The sequence below is a fragment of the Peromyscus eremicus genome, chromosome 17 (assembly GCF_949786415.1).
Source record: "Peromyscus eremicus chromosome 17, PerEre_H2_v1, whole genome shotgun sequence".
NCBI lineage: Eukaryota > Metazoa > Chordata > Mammalia > Rodentia > Cricetidae > Peromyscus > Peromyscus eremicus.
The window spans coordinates 25,055,138-25,078,085 of record NC_081433.1 but is presented as its reverse complement, the minus strand read 5'-3'; the positions used below and the strand labels follow the sequence as shown (position 1 = coordinate 25,078,085).

General features: G+C 45.4%; 1 protein-coding gene across 1 annotated transcript; it reads left to right on the top strand.

Annotated features, from left to right (window-relative positions):
• Positions 1-1,366: 1,366 nt before the first annotated feature.
• Positions 1,367-22,013, top strand: Ubxn8 (UBX domain protein 8). Its single transcript, XM_059244499.1, has 8 exons — positions 1,367-1,541; positions 5,762-5,887; positions 8,093-8,163; positions 9,435-9,557; positions 15,847-15,984; positions 17,724-17,765; positions 19,163-19,237; positions 21,338-22,013. The coding sequence occupies exons 1-8, from the start codon at positions 1,454-1,456 to the stop codon at positions 21,506-21,508; spliced, it is 834 nt and encodes a 277-aa protein (XP_059100482.1). The 5' UTR covers positions 1,367-1,453; the 3' UTR covers positions 21,509-22,013.
• Positions 22,014-22,948: the final 935 nt, after the last annotated feature.

Genomic DNA, 22,948 nt, shown 5'->3' with positions numbered 1-22,948 from the left:
AGGTCCTGTGCATGCTGCCTTAGCCTCTGAATTCCTATGTGCACTGATCTTGTTGATTTAGAAAACCTTGTTTTCTTGGTGTTCTCCATCCCCTGGCTCTTACATTTTTTCTGCCTCCTCTTTTTTGGGCTCCCCTGATCCCTGAGGGGAGGGATTTGATGGAGACATCCCATTTAGGGGTCAGTGTTCCAAGGTCTTACTCTTACTTTTTTCTTTTTTGAGACAGTGTTCTCTCTGTAGCCCTGGCTGCCTTGGAACCGCTTTGTAGACCAGGCTGACCTTGAACTCGCAGAGATCCACCTGCCTCTGCCTCCCAAGTGCTGGGATTAAAGTCGTGTGCTACCATGCCTAGCTCTCTCTGTATACTTTCATTCAAACTTTAAACCTCAGCAGTATTTTAGCCACCAGAGCACCTTTGCATTGTTTCCTAAACTTGAAATATTGTGTTTTCTTTTTGAATCCTGTCTCCCAAATTTATTCATTCCACTCTTGTTTGGACAACGCCTCAACATGTCTGCCTATTTGGCCTAGAACAATGTAGACCAAGTTGGCCTCAGACTCCCTAGTGCGGAGATTATAGGCATACCCAGTCCAAATTCCTAACTACCACCACAAGTTAGGCATTACTTCCTCAGGAAATACTTCTCCATCCTGCAGAATGTGGTTCTGTAGCATTGTATACACACGTTCCTATCATGGCACCAGACATCATATACGGGGCATCTATCCCAGAGCTGAGTTCCTCCAGGGCAGATTCAGTAACTTCCACACACTTCCATCTCTGAGCTCCAGAGAACCAGGCAAATGGTGGGGCATAATAAATGTTACTTCAGCTACGCTGAAGAGCGACTGGAACCTTTGAGATGTGCAAAGTTGGGTATCTTCTCAGTGGGGGGAGCCCTTCCACACCTGAGCTGCCGAGTTGCCATGGAGTGACAATGAAGTCACAGAACCCTGAGGCCCAGGTGAAGTCACAACAGTGACACACGCGTGGGCACAGGTCTAGGGTCTCCTACGCGGGTGTGGGGCGGGGGCAGGCACTCGGCAGCGGGCCCGCGGGACCTGGGAGGGTGGGAAAATGCTTACTAACTAGTAAGCGGGGGACCAAACGCTAGTCACCCCGAGGCCACGAGGGCCCGCAGCGCCAACTGCTCCTTCCCGCCATTTCACTCTCCCAGCGCCATCTTCTAGACCCCCCGGGCAATCCACAGCCATCCCGACCATCACCGCACGACGGGCGCCTCCTCCGACCTCCCCCGCCGAAGGCGATGACCCGCCCCTTCTGAGGCCAGGACGATGGGGCTGACACCGGAGGGGGCTGAGCTCGCCGGGCCCACGCCGCAGCCGTAGGACTTAAGAGCCCCATCGCTCACGGCGCGAGGACTTCGCGCCAGCCTCACCGGAAGGCACGGCCGGAAGGGGCGGGCACTGCGCCCGGCGGGTCCTTGGCGCCATGGCGTCTCGTGGCGTCGTGGGCATTTTCTTGCTCTCCGCTCTCCCTCTGTTGTGTCTGGAGCTCCGGCGCGGGATTCCGAGTCTCGGTAAGTGTTGTCTGCCGTCCTCGGTGTCTCCCGTCCTGGGGTCTTTTCACCTGAGTGGTGGGTACAGTTCCTTTCTGGCCATGGCGCCTCCGCGCGGCTTTGACTACAATTCCCAGAGTCCATCGCGCCCGCCCGTCTTCCGGCGCCACCTCGGTTTCGCGGGAAAAGTTCGCTCGGTCTCTGGCCAAGGTCTACTTGGGAGTGAGAAGCGCGGGGACAGAGACAAGCTGTTGTAGGAAAGGGGCAGGACTGACAAGCGCGGCGACAGAGACGAACTGTCGTACTTGCAAGGCGTGATGAGAGGCGGACACGAATAAGCCGCTGGCCTGGGGGCCTCCCGAGCATTGGGACTGAGCCTTGAACCCGAGGAGCCACCCCTGGAAGGCCTTGGTGACAGCAAGATCAAGGAATGGTAGAGAGTCCCCAAGTACATTTATTGAATCCTTATTCTAAGTCAGACACTGTTTGCAATCTCCATCTCCAGTTCTGCCGGAAGGACTTGTAGGTACTGTTAGCGTAAAACAAAAAAACCCCATCAAGAACAAAAACAAAAAAACAGATCTCACCCCAGAGGGGTTAAGAGTTTATTTTGGAGTCCAATATGAATGTCCGTGGTCTGGGAACACAGATTTAGGGTACCTCAAATTCTGTGCTTCACGGTTCCATAAAGTTTTTTTGCAGTAACAGAATAACGTCATAAAACACTTGAACTCTGTGTTGGTACATCAGGGAGATGGGTTATTGCAACGTGTAGGGAAACCTCCCAGAGGCCTCAGGTGCTGACCACATGGCCGCCCGGCTTTTGCATTGGTGGAAGCTAGTGGTTTCCTTGTGTTAGTTACAGGACGTTAGGTCAGGCATAGAGGTGGGCAGTGAGTGGCTATTTAGGGGGCTGAAGATAGCCTAAAATTTGTGGTTAGCTTCTGGACCTGCAACTTTCCAACCACTCTGCAGTCTTAAGAAGTTGTCAGCTAAGCCGGGCTGTGGTGGCGCACGCCTTTAATCCCAGCACTCGAGAGGCAGAGCCAGGCGGATCTCTGTGAGTTCGAGGCCAGCCTGGGCTGCCAAGTGAGTTCCAGGAAAGGCGCAAAGCTACAGAGAGAAACCCTGTCTCGAAAAAAACAAAAAAAAAAAAAAAGAAGTTGTCAGCTAGTCAAGAATGTGCAATTAAGGGGAGCTGCTTTGGGGAAACTTGAGTTCATGGTACTATTAAAGTCCTTTACCTTTGAGGGTGTTGTCATCTGCTGAGGAGAAGTGGTTTCTTAGAGGTGGTTTTGTTGTCATTTGTGTGTGACAGTGTCTTAAACCAGCTTAGGTTGACCTGCAGCTTGAAGCAAGGCCTCTGGACCCAAGCCCCAGGTAACGGAGATGACCCCAGTCAGACACCATCCTGGGCTTACCCAGAGTTTTTAAAGGGTCATTCTGGATTCTGTGTGGAGAATGTTTTGGAAGGAACCTATAGTGGAAAACAGTGAGACAAGTTAGGGTTTTCTGTATATAAAACAGTTATGTTTACTGGGCAGTGGTGGCGCACGCCTTTAATCCCTGCACTTGGGAAGCAGAGGCAGGTGGATCTCTGTGAGTTAGGCCAGCCTGGTTTACAGAGCAAGTTCTGGGATAGGCTCCAAAAACTGCACAGAAAAACTCTGTCTGGGAAAACCCCCCCAAAACCAAAACAACAACAAAAAAATAGTTATGGTCTACAGTGAGAGTTTCAGGACAGCCAAGACTGTTACACAGAGAAACCCTGTCTTGAAAAACCAAAGGGGAGAAAAGTTATATTGGAGTATAACAAAACTTTTCAAGCCTTTTTTTTTTTTTTTTTTTAAATACTTTGTGTGTATGTTGATGTGGGTGCCAGCATGGGTTCATGGAGGTCAGAGGACAACTTGTTTTTTTTTTAAATAATTGATTTATTTTATGTGCATTGGCATTTTGCCTACACATATGTCTGTGTGAGAGTGTCAGATCCCCTGGAACTGGAGTTACAGACAGTTGTGAGCTGCCATGTGGGTGCTACCAGGGTCCTCGGGAGGAGCTGTCAGTGTTCTTAACCACTGAGCCATCTCTCCAGCCCAGAGGGCCACTTTTGGAAGTCAGGTTTCTCCTTCAACCTCTAGGTGGGTTCTGAGGAATCAAAAGTAATTGATTGTTAGACTTGGGAACCAAGCACTTTTATCCAGAGTCCTCTTGCTGGCCCAACACGACTTTTATTTCAACAACAGCAGCAAGAATTCACACTCATCATTGCAAAGTTTACCTGCTCTTGGCCTTACTCTGCTAATGTAGAATCTCTCACTTGGTGCTCATATTTGAGTATCCAGTCAGTGAGAAGGTCATCATTTAGGATTGTGAGAGAGCTGCTTCCCTTCAGCGCTGACCTCAGGGCACTTGAGGGTAGAGACCACATCAGATTTGTGTTTCTGTTCCTAGACCTTATCACAGCGTTTAAGAAAACTAAGCCAAGAGTTGGAGAAAATGCACCTGGCCTTCTGGTGGCAGCTCGTGCTTTGGGACATTTCACTCTGGACTCCTTTGCTGTGCAGTGGCAGTGGTTTCCTTTTGCACACCCTCCCCGCTGGGGTTCTTGATAATCTGGTAACAATATTTAAGTCTGTCTTAGCAGTTCCATCTCCCAGTGCACCAGCTGTGATGCTAATCAGGTTACCCGAGGAGCACACCTAATGGCTAGTGATGTTCTAAACTATGTAATTCCTTCTTTAATCTTCAGTTGGGGCTGGAGAGATGGCTCAGTGGTTAAGAGCACTGGCTGCTCTTCCAGAGGACCCGGGTTCAATTCCCAGCAGCCGAATGGCATCTCGCAACTGTCTGCAACTCCTGTTCCAGGGGACCTGACACCCTTACAGACACACACGTAGGCAAAACATCAATGCACACAGAATAAAAATAAATAAAGCATTAAAAAAAACAAAAAAAAAAAATAACCTTCAGTTAAAGGACCACTCGGACCCAGACCTTATCATATGAGTAAGATGGTTCTTCTGTGCCTGCCAAGCTTTAAAAATAAAAAATAAAACCATTCTGGAATGAGGGTTCAGGGCCAAACAAAACAAAGCAAAGGAACAACCACCTCCTAAAGACTCAGGAGAAATTTTGATCCTACTGTGTATCTCTTCCCTCAGCGTTTAACAGATTGTGTGACACAGACTGATGCTCTTGCTTTTGTTTGTTTGTTTGTCCCCCCCCTCCCCGCCTGTCGCCCCCCCCCCCAACATACATACAGGGTTTCTCTGTGTAGTTTTGGTGCCTGTCCTGGATCTCACTCTGTAGCCCAGGCTGGCCTCGAACACACAGAGATCCGCCTGCCTCTGCCTCCGGAGTGCTGGGATTAAAGGCATGCACTTCCACACTTGGCTGGTGCTCTTAACATTTTGACAATTGGATCTTTGCCTGGGCTCTCAAAACAGTGTAAGAAGTACTGAATTGTTACCTTTCCCCAGAGTAAACATGTGAGTAGTAATTTTATGTGTAAATGAGTAAGTGCTAGGAACTAGAGAAACACGCAATGGCCCAATTCAATCCTGAGAGAGAATTTGGCGTTTTCAGGGAGTAGGCAGGAGTGTGTAGCTCAGTAGGGAGAAGTATTCTTAGAAGGCTGGTGGCTGAGGCCCAGTACCACATAAGCAAAAAAGCAAATAGACACTTTGGGCCAGCAGGATGGCTCCATTAGTAATGGTGTTTACTGCCAAGCTTGATGTCCGGAGTTGGAGTCCTGGAACCCACGTGGAGGAGAGGAGAGCTGAGTCTTGCATGTTGTCCTCTGACCTCATGTGCATGGAGGGATGCACTCTGCCTCTACCCCGAGTGCCCCAAAGAACAAATTCTTGAAAAAAAAATTAATGTCTTTTTTGAGAATGACTATTTAAAATAGAACTGGAATTTGACAAGTTACTACTCTCAATTTTATGTATAAGGAAACCAAATCTTAGGCATTATTAATACTCATAACATTTATAATACAGCTGAACACCATGTCTTCCTAAAACAGGATGTTTCTTGTAGAATTAGTTTCTGTTTGTTGTGGTAGTGAAGGTCAGGTTGAGTTCTAGTGCCCCAGTAGAGTTAGGAAAATAGTCAGGACGCTTGCATCATTTAGCATTCTTTCTAGAGCAAACGATCCCTCATTTCTTATTAGTAGCAGGGAGAGTGAGGATTTTTCTTCTAAAGAAAAATGTTTTCTTTCAATTTTTCTTTCTCAGGAATTAAAGATCTCGTTTTGTTGAGTGGCCGGATATTCCTGCTGCTGGCCCTGCTGACGTTAGTCATTTCTGTGGCCACCTCCTGGATTAACTCATTTAAGCCGCCACCCCAAGTTCACCGGAAAGGTACGTTTATTACTTGTGTTACCTTTACATTTTTTATGCACTAAAAAAAAAAAAAGTAACCTTTTCTACTCAAATTTCTTTCTTTTGTTTATTCAACAATAAGAACTGTTTGACCATTAATTTATTTTGTTTATTTTTTTAAGTTTATTTATTTTCTGTATATGAGTACTCTGTCTGCTTGTACATCTTTATTCCAGAAGAGGGCATCAGATCCCACCATAGATGGTTGTGAGCTTCCATGTGGTTACTGGGAATTGAACTCAGAACCTCTAGAAGAGCAGTCAGTGCTTTCTTTCTTTCTTCTTCTTCTTCTTCTTCTTCTTCTTCTTCTTTTTTTTTTTTCTTTTTTTGGTTTTTTTCAAGACAGGGTTTCTCTTGTGTAGCTTTGGTCGCTGTCCTGGAACTCACTTTGTAGCCCAGGCTGGCCTCAAACTCACAGAGATCTGCCTGACTGCCTCCCGAGTGCTGGGACTAAAGGCGTGAGCCACCACCGCCCAGCCTCAGTCCATGCTCTTAACCGCTGAGCCTTCTCACCAGCCCTTGACCATTAATTTATGATGTGTAATCTCAAGTGGGAGCCCCGTGGGTTCCAGGGGTGGAACTAAGGTCCTAAGGTTTGGCAGTAAGTGTCTTTACCCACTGAATTATTTTACCAGCCCTGGGCACACTAAATGCTGTGGGATAGAGAGATAGCTTAGTAGTTAAGAGCACTGACTGCTGTTTTCCTAGCGTCCACATGGTGTCTCATAACTATCTGTAACTCTAGTTCCTGGGGATCTGACACCCTTTTCTGGCCTCCATGGGCACTGCATGTATGTGGTACACAGACATACATGTAGACAGAACACTCATACACAAAATTAAAAACCAAACCAAACAACAACAACAACAACAAAACTGTATTGCACTTGGCCTTATAACAGATTACTTTAAAACTAACAGCTGTTCTTAAATGTAATTAACAAAAGCTTCCCAGTAATGGATTTGTTTTTGTTTTTTAAGATAGGGTGTTCTATAACCCAAGCTGGCTTGGTACATACTGTATAGCTGAGGATGACTTTGAACTTCTGATCCTCCTGCCGCCACTTCCTGAAGGCTGAGATCACAAGCATGCACCAACAAGCCTGGGAGTGTGTGGTGCCGGGGATCTAGCTCAGAGCCTTGTGTGTGTGTGTGTGTGTGTCTGTTAACCAGGTTACACCCTCAGCCTCTGTAGTTTATTGCTTTTAAAATATAAATAAATATAACGAGTGGTATAAATTTATAACCTTTTCACATTAACCAGGCAAAAAAACGTAATTGCAAAAGATTATTCAACCCAATAATATAAGACAACATGGATGCTTTGGGGATTCCCGATCATAGTTTGTATTTTCTCTGCTTTGATCTCTTATACTTCAGCTGACTCAATTTGGAAATTAAACAAGAACATTGTAATTTCCATTAGCAATTTCATGTGAGTTGTATTTTCAGAGCTTGTTGTGAACCTCAGTTATAGAAGCATGAACAGTTTCAGTCCTTAGCACTCAAAAAAAAAATCAAATACAAAAAGAAAGTATGTTGCTTTCAGGAAGATGGTTTGCCGCTCACACTGCTTGGCAAGCCCCTGAGGTCTGCTGTTTATGAAATGTGCCCTTGATGGTTCCTGCCCTTGAAAACGGTTTGTTTGCATTATTTGAGTGTGGGTCATGTGGCTCATTTATGGGTTGGCAGGTTATTGGCCTCCACTGAAGGCTGATGCTACCTAATATGTGATATTAAAACTGTGTTTAGGGGTTGGGGATTTAGCTCAGTGGTAGAGCGCTTGCCTAGCAAGCTCAAGGCCCTGGGTTCAATCCTCAGCTCAAAAAAAAAAAAAAAAAAAAAAAAAAAAAAAACCCACAAACCTGTGTTTAGCTGGGTGTGGTGGTATATGCTGCTGCTAAGGCCAGAGGATTCCCAGTTCCAGGCCAGCCAGGGCTACGTAGAGAGACCCTGTTTCCAGAAAAGAGAATTTGTTATATGTAATAATATATGTTAGTGAATTGTTTCAGAACAGAGCTTTTATTACAGTTCACATGCAAATGTGGTTCATTTTCACTATTTGAAAAAATAGGTAGTGCTAATGTCTTTCAGAATGTTGAAACTATAGACTATCTTTAGAGAAAACATATTTGATTCTTGGATACTTGAGAATAAGAAAGTCCTTTTATGTTTTGGTATCAGAAGGAGAAGAAGAGAATGAGAAAAGACAAAGACTGGTGAGGAAGAAGCAGCAGGAGGCCCAGGGTGAGCAGGTAAGGCTCCACTGGCCCTCAGGATTCCTGGGGCGCTGTCTCACTGTGTCTGGGCTCAGAGGTCTTTGTGTGGACCGTTACTGATGTCTAACTCACATGGTGTAAATCACGCGCTCCTTCCTGTTTGAGACAAGCTGACCTTGGATGTCGGTCTCCTGCCTCCGCTCCCTTCCTGCTGGGATTACCATGCTCATTGATGTGTGTGTGACGTGTGTGCAGAGAGTCGGTTCTCTCCTTCCACTCTGTGGGCCCCAGGGTTTGAACTTGGCGGATGGTCAGGCATGGTGGTAGGGACCTTTACCCACTGATAGTTGTGCTTGTGCTGACCACTGTTGTAGCCAATGTTGGCCCCAATCTCAGGATCCCCCTGCCTCAGTTCAGCAGCCTGAGTGCTGAGTCAAAGGTGTGTGCCACCATGCCTAGAACATCCTTGTTTTACATGTGTAACTTTTTTTTGTTGTTATATCTGAGTCTTGGTCACTGTTCTGTTGCTGTGAAGAGACACTCTAACCAAGGCAGCTCTTATAAAAGAAAGCATTTAATTGGGGGCTTGCTTATAGTTGCAGAGGCTCAGTCCATGATCACCATAGCAGGAGCATGGTGTCAGGCAAGTGTGGTGCTGGAGAAGTAGCTGAGAGTTTTCTATCTTGATCCTCGGGTAGCAGGCAGAGTGAGAGATGCTGGGCCTGGCATGGGCTTTTGGTGCCTCAACGCCTACCCCCACTAACACACCACCTCCAGTGAGGCCACACCTCCTAGAGTGACTAAATATTCAAATATATGATTCTGTCTTAGGGTTACTGTTGTGAAGAGACACTATGACCACAGCAACTCTTATAAAGGAAATCTAACTGGGGCTGGATTACAGGTTCACAGGTTTAGTCCATTGTCCTCATGGTGGGAAAGCATGGCAGCATGCAGGCAGACATAGTGCTGTAGAGGTAGCTGAGAGTCCTACATCCTAACCAGCAGGCAGCAGGAAGAGAGAGAGTCCGGGCCTGGCTTGAGCTTCTGAATTGCTCAAAGCGCACCCCCAGTGACACACTTCCTCCAAGAAGGCCACACCTCCTAATAGTCCCACTCCCTAATGCCTAAGCATTCAGATACATGAGCCTCTGGGGGCCATTCCTATTCAAACCACCACAGGGCTGCAGAGCTATGCTTACTCAAACGACCACAGCTTTTACACCTTGTTCCGATTTGTAACTTCACAGACAACGGAATGTGTAGAAACACTAATGTATAGTAATAACACTTTTTCTCTTCAACAGGCCAGCAGATATATACAGAATGTTTTAAAACCTCAGCAGGAAATGAAATTGAAAAAACTAGAAGAACGCTTTTATCAAATGACGGGTGAAACCTGGAAATTAACTACTGGCCACAGACTTGAGGTTAGAAAAACACTGGTTTTATATTTTGAGTCCTATTATATGTTTCCTGTTGGGGTGTGTGTGTGTGTATGTGTGTATGTGTGTGTGTGTGTGTGTGTGTGTGTTGCTAGAGTTCAATGCCAGATGGCTGTCTTCCTCCTCCCCTCCACTTTACTTTGGAGATACAGTCTCTCACTGAACCTGGAACCCATAATTTCAGCTATGCTGGCTGGACAGGTCGGGGCCCTGAGCCGCCTGGGTCACCCCGGCACTGGGATTCTAGTCTGTATCACCCCACCTTTTTTGTACATGGGTGCTAGGGATCTACACTTGAGTCCTCAGGGGCAGCAAGTGCTTTCTCACTGAGACATCTCCCCAGTCCTGTGTTTCCTTTTAGATATATTGTCAAACCCCATATTTGTGCTCATGTTTCCTTTTATGTATAGGTTTTGTGTTGTGTGTGTGTGTGTGTGTGTGTGTGTGTGTGTGTGTGTGGTGTGTTTGGTAGGGTTTTGAGTCGGGTCTCACTCAGGCCAACCTTGTACTCCTTTTGTCGCCTTCGCTGACTTCAGACTTAGCTCTTCTCCTGCCTTTGCCCCTTAATTGCTGGGATCCCAGGCATGCACCACAATGCTTGACTCTCCATCGGTTTTTATTTAGTGCATTTGTGTGTGAAGTGGTTAAGTGATTTTTTTTTCTTTGTACCTGTGATAATGTATTGTTTGAGAAAACTATTGAATAACACTGTTCTGAGGAACTTCTGATCTTTGCTTAAGTAAAATATCCAATATCCAGAGTATTGAACTCACATTAAAAATGGATTTATTTTTACTTTATGTGCATGAGTATTTTGCCTGCATATATGCATGTGTACTCAGAAGAGCGAGTCAGAGTCTCTGAAACTGGAGTACATGGTTGTTAGCCTTCATGTGTGTGCTGGGAACCAAACCTGTGTCGTCCGTAACAGCAGCAAGTGCCCTCTTGGGCCGAGTCATCTCTCCAGCCCCAAACTCACGTTGTGTTCCTCATGCTGGGTTCTGTCTGTGTTTGAAGTCATTGGTATTGATACTTGTTTTTTCATTTGGTAACGGGGGTTTACAGTTCAACTATTTCTACAGAGAAAAGGCTTTACGTTTTAGAGTACTGGTGACATATTTTATATGAAGGCCACTATTTTGTGCGTTTTGTTTTGTGTTTCCTGCTTATGCTGCATCTTCCATGATCTTGTAAAGAAAAGGATGCAGGAAAGGTGACCAGGATGCTAGTGTATAGAGCCAGTTCTTTCTCGGTTCACAATGGCCAATATGCCCTAAAGCAGTCAAGGGCAGGTAATAAGTAACACTGATACCAAAGCTGGCCAGTGGACCATGGCACTGCACTGTGTAGTGATTTCCTGTGTATGTGGGTGCATGTATGGCATGTGGACCCGTGATGAGGCCAGAGGACATCAAATGGGCTTTGTGTCACTTTCCACCTAACCTATATTTCATTTTATTATTTTATTTGTATGGGTGCTTTGCTTGCCTGTATTCTGTATACTACATGCATAGCCTGTGCCCATAGAGGCCAGAAGAGGGCATTGACTCCCCTGGAACTGGAGTTCCAGATGGCTGTGAGCCACCAGGTGGGTGTGGAGAATTGAACTCCGGCCCTCTGGAAGAGCAGTCAGTGTTCTTAATGGCTGAGCCATCTCTCCAGCCTCCTTCACCTTCTCTTTGAGACATGGCCTCTCACTGAACCTGAAGCTCACTGTTTTAACTAGGTTGGCTGCCTACTGCACTCCTGGGTTCTGCCCTGGGACAATAGAGTTGCAGGAATGTCCTTCTATGCCCAGCTTTTTTTGTGAGTCCTGGGGATTTGAACTTAGGTCTTTTTGGTGTTAAAACAAGCATTCTTACCACTGAGCTGTCTTCCCAACCCCTGTGTTAGCACTCCTGAGGTTAGTTTGTCTTTTCTTCAGTGTTTTGGTTGGTAGACATTAGTAGGTTGATTTTACTTTCATTGGTTTTTGCTTTTGAGATGAGGTCTTTCCATGTTCCCTAGGTTGGTATCTTAGTTAAGGTTTTTATTGTTGTGAAGAGACACCGTGACCATGACAACTCTTGTTTTTTGTTTTTGTTTTCCAAGACAGGGTTTCTTTGTGTAACAGCCCTAGCTGTCCTGGATCTCGCTCTGTAGACCAGGCTGGCCTCAAACTCACAGAGATCCGCCTGCCTCTGCCTCCCAAGTGCTGGGATTAAAGGTATATGCCACCACTGCCAGGCCCACGGCAATTCTTATAAAGAAAACATTTAATTGGGGTGGCTCGCTTACAGTTTCAGGGGTTCAGTCCATTATCATCATGATGGGGAGCATGGTAGTGTGCAGGCAGTTGTGGTGCCAGAACTGAGAGTCCTACATCATGCAGGCAACAGGAAGTGGACTGACTGTCACACTGAGGGAAGCTTGAGCAAAAGAGACCTCAAAGTCTACCCTCACAGTGACACACTTCCTCCAACAAGTCCACACCTAATAGTGCCACTCCCTTTGGGGGCCATTTTCTTTCAAACCACCACAGTTGGTTCCCCGCTCCGGGGCCCAAGCTTCTTAAGGAGCTGAGACCACAGGTGTGCACCACCTGTACCGCTGTGTGCCACCATGCACCACTCTACCCCGTTCACCAGGCTGCTTTTAGCCTGACAGCCCTCTTCAGCAGTGGTCCCAAAGTGACTTAGTCATTACTGCTCTTATGAAATGGTTAGTGGTGACAACAGAAATCCAGGAGCAGGGTAAACTGTTGGTGCGGCTATTTTAAGGCTTAGGGACCATCAAAGAGTGTGAGAATCATGGTGTTAGAGCCATATTGGATGTGTCCCATTTATAGTGAGGGAGCCTGGGCTTGACTAGTGAGCTGCTTGGCATTACAATCTCCATCCCCGTTCCCATGTTCCTCTCATACAGTTTTCTTGATAATGGAAGGGTAATTAAATTCCACTAGTGGTGAATATTTTAATTCTATGAAAAGGGTTCTCTCTCTCTCTCTCTCTCTCTCTCTCTCTCTCTCAGTTGTTGTTGTTTTTCGATTTTTTGAGACAGGGTTTCTCTTTGTAGCCCTGGGTGTCCTGGAACTCTCTCTGTAGACCAGGCTGGCCTCCAACTCAAAGAGAGCTGGAATTAAAGGTGTATGCCACCACTGCCCAGTGGAAAAAGGTTCTTAAAAGGTTAGTAGGTGAATAAGGAGTTACTGAGCCTGTATTTGAAAACTCGGCATTAGTGTTTGGTTGATATCCTGGGATTCTTGCTCTTTTCTGGGGGAAGATTGGGGGTAGGAGGAACTGGGAGGCATGGAGGGAGGGGACACTGCAGTCAGAATGTACTCTCTGAGAGAAGAATAAATAAAAATTGAAAAAGAAACTTCCGCATTAAATTACGTTGCTGAGGAGAAAGTTTTAGTGAGGTATGTTAGTTGTCTTAGTGGTTAAATGCCTTAGAGAACAACTCACAGAATTATTCTGTTTAGTTTCACAGAGGTTAGTTCACTGTGGCTGGAAGGCTTGGAGACCAGAAGGCAGAGGGTGTACATGTGGAAGTCAGGTCAAGATAGAGCTCTAAGGACATGTTCCCAGTGTCCTGTTTCCTCTACTTCAACCCCACCCCCATCTTTCTTAACTCCCCCAAAAGTTCTGGATCCATAGGATCCATTTTCTAGATCAGAACCTCTTTATGTAATAGAATTGATCTCAGAGACACACACTTGGAGGTGGGCTTTACTAATCCTGTGGAGGTGTTGTATCTAGGTGTTGTTGTTGGTATTTGTTCTTTTGGGGGCCTGCCACCCTGCTTCCAACCAAGTCACACACAGAGGCTTATTCTTAATTATAAATGCTCGGCCTTAGCTTGGCTTGTTTCTTGCCAGCTTTTCTTAAATTAACCTGTCTGTCTTTTACCTCTGGGCTTTTACCTTTCTCTATTTCTTTTTCTTTTTTCTTTTCTTTTCTTTTTTTTTTTTTTTAAGATTTATTCATTTATTATGTATACAGTGTTCTGTCTGCATGTATGCCTGCAGGCCAGAAGAGGGCACCAGATCTCATTACAGGTGGTTGTGAGCCGCCATGTGGTTGCTGGGAATTGAACTCAGGACCTCTGGAAGAACAGCTAGTGCTCTTAACTGCTGAGCCATCTCTCCAGCTCCACCTTTCTCTATTTCTGTATACCATTCTTACTCCATTGCTGGTTGTGTAGCTGGGTGGCTGGCCTCTGATCTCCTCCTCCTCCTCCTCTGGCTTTTCTCTTTCTCTTCTTATGTATTCTTTCTCTGCCTGCCAGCCCTGCCTATCCTTTCTCCTGCCTTGCTATTGGCTATTCACTCTTTATTAGACCATCAAATTAGATGTGTTAGACAGGCACAGTAACACAGCTTCACAGAGTTGAGCATTACAACATAAACAAAAGTAATACACCTTAAAATAATATTCTACAACAGTAAGTGACAAGTGGAACCATTGTGGTAGATGATAGTATAAAGTATAGAGTATTGCGGTAGATGGTAGTGTAAAGTATGAAGTGTTGCGGTAGATGATAGTGTAAAGTCTGAAGTGTTGCGGTAGATGATAGTGTAAAGTATAGAGCATTGCGGTAGATGGTGTAAAGTCTGAAGTGTTGCGGTAGATGATAGTGTAGAGTATAAAGTGTTGCGGTAGATGGTAGTGTAAAGTATGAAGTGTTGCGGTAGATGATAGTGTAAAGTATAGAGCATTGCGGTAGATGATAGTGTAAAGTATGAAGTGTTGCGGTAGATGATAGTGTAAAGTATAGAGCATTGCGGTAGATGGTAGTGTAAAGTCTGAAGTGTTGCGGTAGATGATAGTGTAGAGTATAAAGTGTTGCGGTAGATGGTAGTGTAAAGTATGAAGTGTTGCGGTAGATGATAGTGTAAAGTATAGAGCATTGCGGTAGATGGTAGTGTAAAGTCTGAAGTGTTGCGGTAGATGATAGTGTAGAGTATAAAGTGTTGCGGTAGATGGTAGTGTAAAGTATGAAGTGTTGCGGTAGATGATAGTGTAAAGTATAGAGCATTGCGGTAGATGGTAGTGTAAAGTATGAAGTGTTGCGGTAGATGGTAGTGTAGAGTATAAAGTGTTGCGGTAGATGGTAGTGTAAAGTATGAAGTGTTGCGGTAGATGGTAGTGTAGAGTATAAAGTGTTGCGGTAGATGATAGTGTAGAGTATGAAGTGTTGCACTTCCTGGAGTACTTTGCCTTTTAGAGTGATGAGTTACCGTGTAGGTTGAAACTGAATTAGAAAACCGGATTTTTAATAGAACCAAATACTATGATTATATTTAGCTATGGATGTTTTGGAGTCACATACTGAGACATTCCTTTACATACATGTAGTCGTGTGACTTCCTTGGGGAGACTAAAACAAGTGCTTATTTACCCAAGATAGGGCATGAGTGAGTGATTGACCAAGGAAATGATCCCATCCCAGTCTAGCCTGGTGAGCCAGTGAGTTTCCAGGCGTGTAGGTGAGCGGATACTCAACAGGGGTAAAGGCAGCTGCATCACTCAGAAGCCCATGGGTGACACTGCCTCTAAAGAGCCCTATCCCTGGGCCTTCCTGCACATCTGCAGACTGCAGTCAGAAGAGCCTCTCGCCAGCAGCAATCCGTTTCTGTCACTCCCAGGAGGGACCTTGTGCATCTGAGACTCTACTGCTCCCTGGGTCCTAGGACAAGCCTCGGGCCTCCTCCTATGGGAGTGGGGTTGATTCAGGGAAGGAGCTGCACAGCCCACCTCGTGTCCGTCCGCACGGCCCACCTCGTGTCCGCACGGCCCACCTCGTGTCCGCACGGCCCACCTCGTGTCCGCACGGCACATCGCCTGCACTGTCTTGCTTCCTTTGTTGAGAGGGAGGAAGGCTACTCTTAGCCTTTTCCTTGTTTCTGTCTGTGGAGAGACTTGGTGTTTAGCCAGAGATGGGATACTTTTGAAGCAGAGGCAGGGCCTGCTGAAGTTCAAGGCCAGTCTGGACTCCATGAGAGCTGCAGGCCTGCCACGGCTACCTAGCAAGGTCTGTGCCAGAACACAAACCAGAAACAAGATGAGCAGGGCCTTGCTGGTTTCTGTCAGCTGGGGCATGGGGATGGCATGACGGGTAAAGGTAGATTCCAGAGCTCATTAGGCCTCCTGTTTTCTTGTCCAAAGAAATGATTATGCTTTAGTTTTCTGGATCTAAAAATGACTATCAGAGTTTAAAAAGTAACCATTATGAATAGCATCTAGTCGACAGAACATGCCTCTTTAGAATTTTTTCGGTTGTTTTTGACCAGGGAGATGAAGATTCGGTGCTTGAAAATTTGAGTCAGGTGTCTTTGGAAACAGCAAACAGAGAAGCAGCAAGAAGACGCAACTTGCCCAAGCTTTTAACTGAAATCTCACCACCTGCTCAGCAGCCCGCCAAGAAGGAGGTTCGTCCAGAGCACTCACTGAGTGTGGTCACTGCATGGCTGGAGTGTGTTCTTTGGAGAGGTGGCTATTAGGGGAGGAGGAGGAGGAGGATGGTGTCTTCTTACCTCCTTGCAGAGGGAAAGCTGTACCGATCCTTGGTCCTGTTTAATAACAAAAATCTGAACCAAATTTGGTAGAGCTAGAAGATAAGTGATACTGAGTTGAGAGAATCATCTGGTTTTGTAGAGATGATAACGATAGTGTTCACGAAGGGAAGCATTCCTTTAGGTGTTTTAAGACTTTGCTGTGTGGGTCTCGTGAGTGGTCAGTAACTTTTACAGGTTGAATACCCTCACTTGAAATGCCTGGGATCAGAAGTATTTCAGATTTTAGAGTATTTTCATGTATGTATTGAGATACTGGGATAGGGCTCAAGTATAAGCGAGTTCATTTTCTACATGGCTTATTTACAGAAGTTTTAATCGGTGTCTCTAAGTAACTTGGCATAACGGCATTATGCCTCTGCCTCCCAGGTGCTGGGACGACAGCCCTGTACTACAACCCCAGGCTTTTCCTGTTTCTTTACATTGTGCGTCTTTACCTAATATCCTTGAACATCTTAACAGAAACCTTTTAGGGAAGCATGCTGGCGGTTGGTTACAGGGTCTGGTGTATGCTAGGCAAGCACTCGCCAGCTGGGCTGCCTTGCCCAGTGTGAACTCACTCTCTTCTTTTGATCGGAAGAATTTACTGGGGCTGGAGAGATGGCTCAGAGGTTAAGAGCACTGGCTGCTCTTCCAGAGGTCCTGAGTTCAATTCCCAGCAACCATATGATGGCTCACGACCATCTGTAATGAGATCTGGTGCCCTCTTCTGGCCTGCAGGTAGACATACATGCAGAACTCTCTATACATAATAAAGAAAGAAAATCTAAAAAACAAACAAAGAAACAAACATTTATTTAATGTATGTGAGTGTACATGGGAGTGTGAAGATCTGAGTGTACAGCCTATGAGAATCCATTTCCCCGGGGACTGAACCCAGGTTGTCAGCCGGTGTCTCAGTCAATGTTCTGTTGCTGTGAAGAGACACTGTGACCACGGCAACTCTTTTTTGGGGGTTTTCAAGACAGGGTTTCTCTGTGCAGTCCTGGTTGTCCTGGAACTCACTCTGCAGACCAGGCTAGCCTTGAACTCACTGAGATCTGACTGCCTCTGCCTCCCAGTGCTAGGATTAAAGGTGTGCGCCACCACACCCAGCTCTATTGTAAGCTTTAAAAAACTTTTATAAGAATTACAGTAGTAGCCAGGCGGTGGTGGTGCTTGCCAGGTGGATCTCTGTTTGAGGCCAGCCTGGTCTACAGAGCTAGTTCCAGGACAGGCTCAAAAGCTACACAGAGAAACCCTGTCTCGAAATACCAATCAATCAATCAATCAATCAATCAATAAATTCTAGTAGTAAGTTACCATGTGTGAGTATGTGTATGCCTGTGCGGCAGTCAGAGATAACTTTGCAGGAGTTGGTTCTTTTTTCCCACCATGTGGGTCCTAGGAGTCAAACCCCAGTCAGGTTGGGCAGCAAACACCTTTCATTGAGCCACCAGACCAGGCCTCACTATAAATGTTTGATAGACGTCTATATAAGAAGCCTTCTCTTAAAACCTAGATGCATGTAACCTACTGAACGGGGCTCTTCCTGAGAGTGCCCACTTCTTGGAGATGTTTTTACTTTCCTTCCACTAATACTCATATTCCTTTAGGTTCCTGATTTACCTGAAGAACCCTCAGAAACAGCTGAAGAGGTACGTTTCTCTCATTCTCCATTTCCTTTGATGTCATAGGCAGGTAAGTCCCACCTACCCCTGGGTTTAGAGAGAAGAGCAGGTTCCTTGTGGCTGCCCTGGAGTCGTGTCGTCTGAGGATGGCATCCGAGGCTCGGCTGAGTGCCGCTTTGGGAGACAGTCTGCTGAGCTGTCTTTTAAGCACCCACTGTTTTAATGAGTGAGCTGCTTACTACGGAACAAGCATTGAGGCAGGCAGACGCCTTCACACCCCCTTGAGAAGAAACTGCAGCTCTTGTGCGTTTCAAGAGTGGTTCACCGTGGCTGGGCTGGGACGGATACCCCACCTGCCTGGTCATGGCGGGAGCCTGTCTTGGCCTCTGCTATTGGCCGTCTTAGCTATAGGTGATGGATGCAGGTGGACCACGTGTCTTTAGAGCCGCCAGGTTATTGGGGAAATGCCCAGAAAGGGAACTGCCAGTGTCCCACCTCGTGAAGGTCAGCATCCATTAGACTCCTCAGCCATGCACAGTTAAGAGAGACTCAGTTTTGTAACATTTAAGTTTGGTACTTTGTGTATCTTAGGAAAATCTGAAAGTTATTCACAGGGAAAAGACAATTAAAGACAGCAATCCAGATACTGAATCCCCAGGAGGAAAATTATCTATTTTTAATGTGTATGTGCCTGCATGAGTTTATGTGGCCCTTGTGTGCAGATGCCCATGGAGGCCAGAGACATTCGTTGGATCCCCTAGAATGGAGTTATAGGATGTTTTGAGTCCCTGATGTGCATGTTGGGAATTGAACCCAGGTTCTCTGCAAGAGCAGTGCATGCTTTCCAGCCCCTTTAAAAATAATTTTCTTTTAGATTTATTTGATATGGATGAGTGTTTTATCTGCATGTATGTCTGTGCACCATATGGAGGTCAGAAGAGGGGATCATATCCCCAGGAACTGGAGTTACAGAGGTTGCCGATGGCTATAGTGATGCTGGGAATTGAACCTGGGTCCTCTGAAGAGCAGCCAGTGCACTTAACTACTGAACCATCTCTTCAGCCTACTTAAAAACATTTTGTGAGGTAGAGCTTCTGTAGTGTAGGATGGCCTCCAGCTTCCTGTGTAGCTGCATAACATCTTGAGCTTCTGATGCCCCTGCTCCACCTTCACAGTACCGGCAACTGGCTTGTGAACCACCCTTGTGTATGTGGGGAAGGGTATTGAACCCAGGGCTTTGTACATGAGCTGAGCCACATCCCTAGGCCAGACTGGAGTTCCTATCTGGACATCTGTTCTTGAGATAGGGTCTTGCTTTGTTGCTCAGGCTGACCTCAAATGTGCAATCTTCTTGACTCAGCTTCCCGTGTGGATTGCAGGTCTGGGTGACCACTGTGGCTTACCTGAGTATTTGTATTCTCCAGGTAGTTACTGTTGCCCTTCGCTGCCCAAGTGGGCGTGTTTTGAGGAGGAGATTTTTCAAGTCTTGGAATTCACAGGTGAGGAAATCAGTGTTTTCAGAAATAGTTACTTATCAAATTTGTCAATAGTGTGTTCAAATGCAGTGGGATCTGTTACCACATAGACAATACGGATATTCTGCATTGCATAAGGTTTGATAAATTCTTTGAATTGTGATCTCTACATTTACATTTTGTTGTTTTTCCCATTAATTTTTTTTTCTTTTTAGTGTTAAGGATAATGTAGCTAGTCTTTCTCTGTCCAGCCAGCCAGCTCCCAAATAAATGACAGAGACTTATTAGTAATAAAAGCTCAGCTGATAGCTTAGGCTTGTTACTAACTAGCTCTTATAACTTAAATGAACCCATTTTATCAATCCCCTTTTTGTCTCCTGGCTTTATTACCTTTACTCTGTGCTGTCCATGCTGCTTCCTCTCTGGCTGCAACTCCCCCCTTCTTTCCAGCGTCCTGTGTGCCTGAAAATCCTGCCTAGCTATTGGCTGTTGAGCTTTTTATTAAACCAATCAGAATGACACATCTTCACAGTGAACAAAAAGGTTCTTCCACCACAGGATAGATCTAAGGCTTCAGGCAGGCGTTCTCTGACAGAGCTGTATTTTATTGTTTAATTGCATTGTAGTTGGTGGGTAAAGTGGTGTTTTGAAGCCCAGGGGAGCCTATAACTCACTATGTTTGAGGTTGGCCTAGAACTCATTTGAGGTTGGCCTGTGTCAGCCTCCCAAAGCTCGGATTACGGGCGCGAGCCACCACTCCTCCCAGCTTATTTTAAAAAGTCATATTTGGGGGCTGCAGGTGTAACCTGAGTGTAACCCTTCTCCCCCGGGGGTTATGGCCATGACACCTGGCAGGATTGTGAGTTTGGAGCCAGTTAGTGAGACCCTGACTCAAAAGCACCAACAGAAAAAGGTTTTGGGTTTTGTTTGTTTTTCAAGACAGGGTTTCTTTGTAGCCTTGGCTGTCCTGGAACTCACTTTATAGACCAGGCTGGCCTCGAACTCACAGAGATCCACCTGCCTCTGCCTCCCAGGTGCTAGGAGGAGTGCGCCACCATGCCTGGCAGAAAGATGTAATGTTGGAAGTGTAAACTTAGTGGCAGAGTGGGTGCTCAGCATGTCCAAAAGACCTGGGTTCAATTCCCACACTTCTAAAAATGTCTTAATTAAAATCATGACATGCAGATTATCTAGATCAGCAGTGGATTCTTGGCTTGGTGACTAGCAATTCAAGGCATGGGTTATATTGATACTTAGATTCCCTTGGAACATTCTTTGTCATTTGTTTTTTGTTGTTGAGATACAAGATCTTGCTGTTGCCTGGGTTGGTCTCAAACCCAGTAACTTTTGGCTCCAGGAGTCCTCCAGCCTCAGCTCTTGAATAGCAGGGACTACAGCTTTATGGAAATTCATCTAGCTTATTTTCTTTCTGAAGCAAAACATGCTTTAATATTTCATGTTTTGAGGCAAATGTGTTTTCAAATGGATTTGAATTTTTTTTTTATTTTTTATTTTTATTGAGACAGGGTTTCTCTGTGTAGTTTTGGCGCCTGTCCTGGAACTAACTCTGTAGACCAGGCTGGCCTTGAACTCAGAGATCCCCCTGCCTCTGCCTTGAAAGTGCTGGGATTAAAGGCATGCGCTACCACTGCTGCCGGGCATTGGATTTGAAAACTATCGTGATTTTCTTTTTTTTTTTTTTTTGGTACTGGACTTTGAACCCAGTGTGTATATGGTTATCTTTATGAGTAGTTACAGGAATGGCCCACAGTAAGTTGGGCTTTGTCTCAGGGGCCCAAATATATCAATTTCCACAAAGCTGCTTCGTGATTTTGATCCAAATTTTTCTGTTCCATTGACTATTTTCCATTCCCTGTTCATGGATGGGGCTACCATGCTAGTAGGCCTACACCTTGTGTGTAACAGAGGCATTTGAGGTTATTCAGATCTCCAAGTTCATGACATACTGCTCTTCCTTAAAGTCTAGAAAATTTCTTTGGAAGATGTGGAAATTACTTTTCATTTCTTGGGACACAATTTCAGAGTGACAGAGGTGTACAATGTCACAGTGAGAAAGATTCTGGAAGAACCTTTTGCGTGATACTAAAGCCTTTTTTCTTCTAGGTCTTATTTGACTGGATGATGAAAATTGGGTACCACAAATCCCTATACAGCCTTTCCACTTCCTTTCCCAGAAGGCCTCTGGAAGCGGAGGGAGGCTTGTCACTGGAGGACATAGGAATAACTGTGGACACTGTACTTAATGTGGAAGAGAAAGAACAGAGCAGCCAGTAAAGTCATACTACCTGTTGTCCTGAAGTCGTTACTCGTGACCTCACATCAGTGTTCACATTAAAGCCATGCTGTACCTTGAGCTCCTCTTGTTCAGCGGAGCATACCTACATACCTGGAAGAGGACTGCTTTGTATGTAGTGGTTTGTGGACTATGTCATCTTCCAATGTACCAAAGTGAGAGCAAAGTAAAAAAGGATATAAGTCAGACATCTGATACCAGGCTTCAGCCAGGCATGGTGGCACATGCCTCCTGGAATTCGAGTTAGACCATCTTAAAACAAAACCAACCAACCAACCCCTAGCTTATATAAGAACTGATTTCTGCTTCTTGAATCCACCTTACCACAGTATTTCAAAATTTTCAAGTATGAATGTTGATTCTACTGATTTTCAGAGCAGACTGATCCTATGTAATTTTGACTTAAATCCAGGGATGAAGTTTTTGACACATAAACTTCAGAGAACATGTTGAAATTACAGTAAACAAGACCATTGTTGGTAGGTACATTTGGAGTGTGAGCTGTTGTTTTTGTATGCACTGATGCCCTTAGAGTCTGTCTTAATCTTTAATATTTGGAGACAGGGTCTCATGTAGCCCTGGGTGACCTTGAACTCTCCTGATCCTCCTGGCCCCCATCCCAAGTGCTGGGATTACAGGCCTACGCTACTGCACCCAGTTTATAAAGTGGTAGGATTGAACCCGGGGTTTCATTATGCCTGGCAAACTCTACTAACTGAGCTACATCCCAGCCCCCATATTTCCTATCTTTCAGTTCCCAAACTACCCAAGTCTTTGCTTTTGGTGTCTTTTTTTTTTCTTTTTTTGGGGGGGGGGGGTTCAAGACAGGGTTTCTCTGTGTAGCTTTGAGCCTTTCCTGGAACTCACTCTGTAGCCCAGGATGGCCTCAAACTCACAGAGATCCACCTGGCTCTGCCTCCCGAGTGCTGTGATTAAAGGCGTGCGCCACCACCGCCCATCCTGGTGTCTGTTTTATAATCATTCTAGAGATGGTATTTATGACCTTGGAATAGTATCACTACTAAACTCAGATCAATTTATCCCTATTTCTAGGTCAAAGGAGACAACCTATCTTGGCCTTTAAAGTTTTTTGTTATATTTAGTCTAGAGTTATTAAAGCAGACAATCCAAATTTTGTACTTAAAAATTATGAACAGAAATCACCCCATGAAATGTTTAGAAATGTAAAAAATGTCTTTTTAATGGTCTAAAAGTTATCAGCAAATATTTGACTTTGTTCTGCTTCTAAATGTAAACTATAAAGTGTGTGTGTGTGTGTGTGTGTGTGCGCGCGCGCGCACACATACTTGCACATGCACACATAACCTGGAACTGAATCTAAGGCCTGGAACACCCTACCAGAGTTAATCCCCAGCCCCTAAATTCACCATGTAAATTCTGTCAGTACACATCAGAGACTT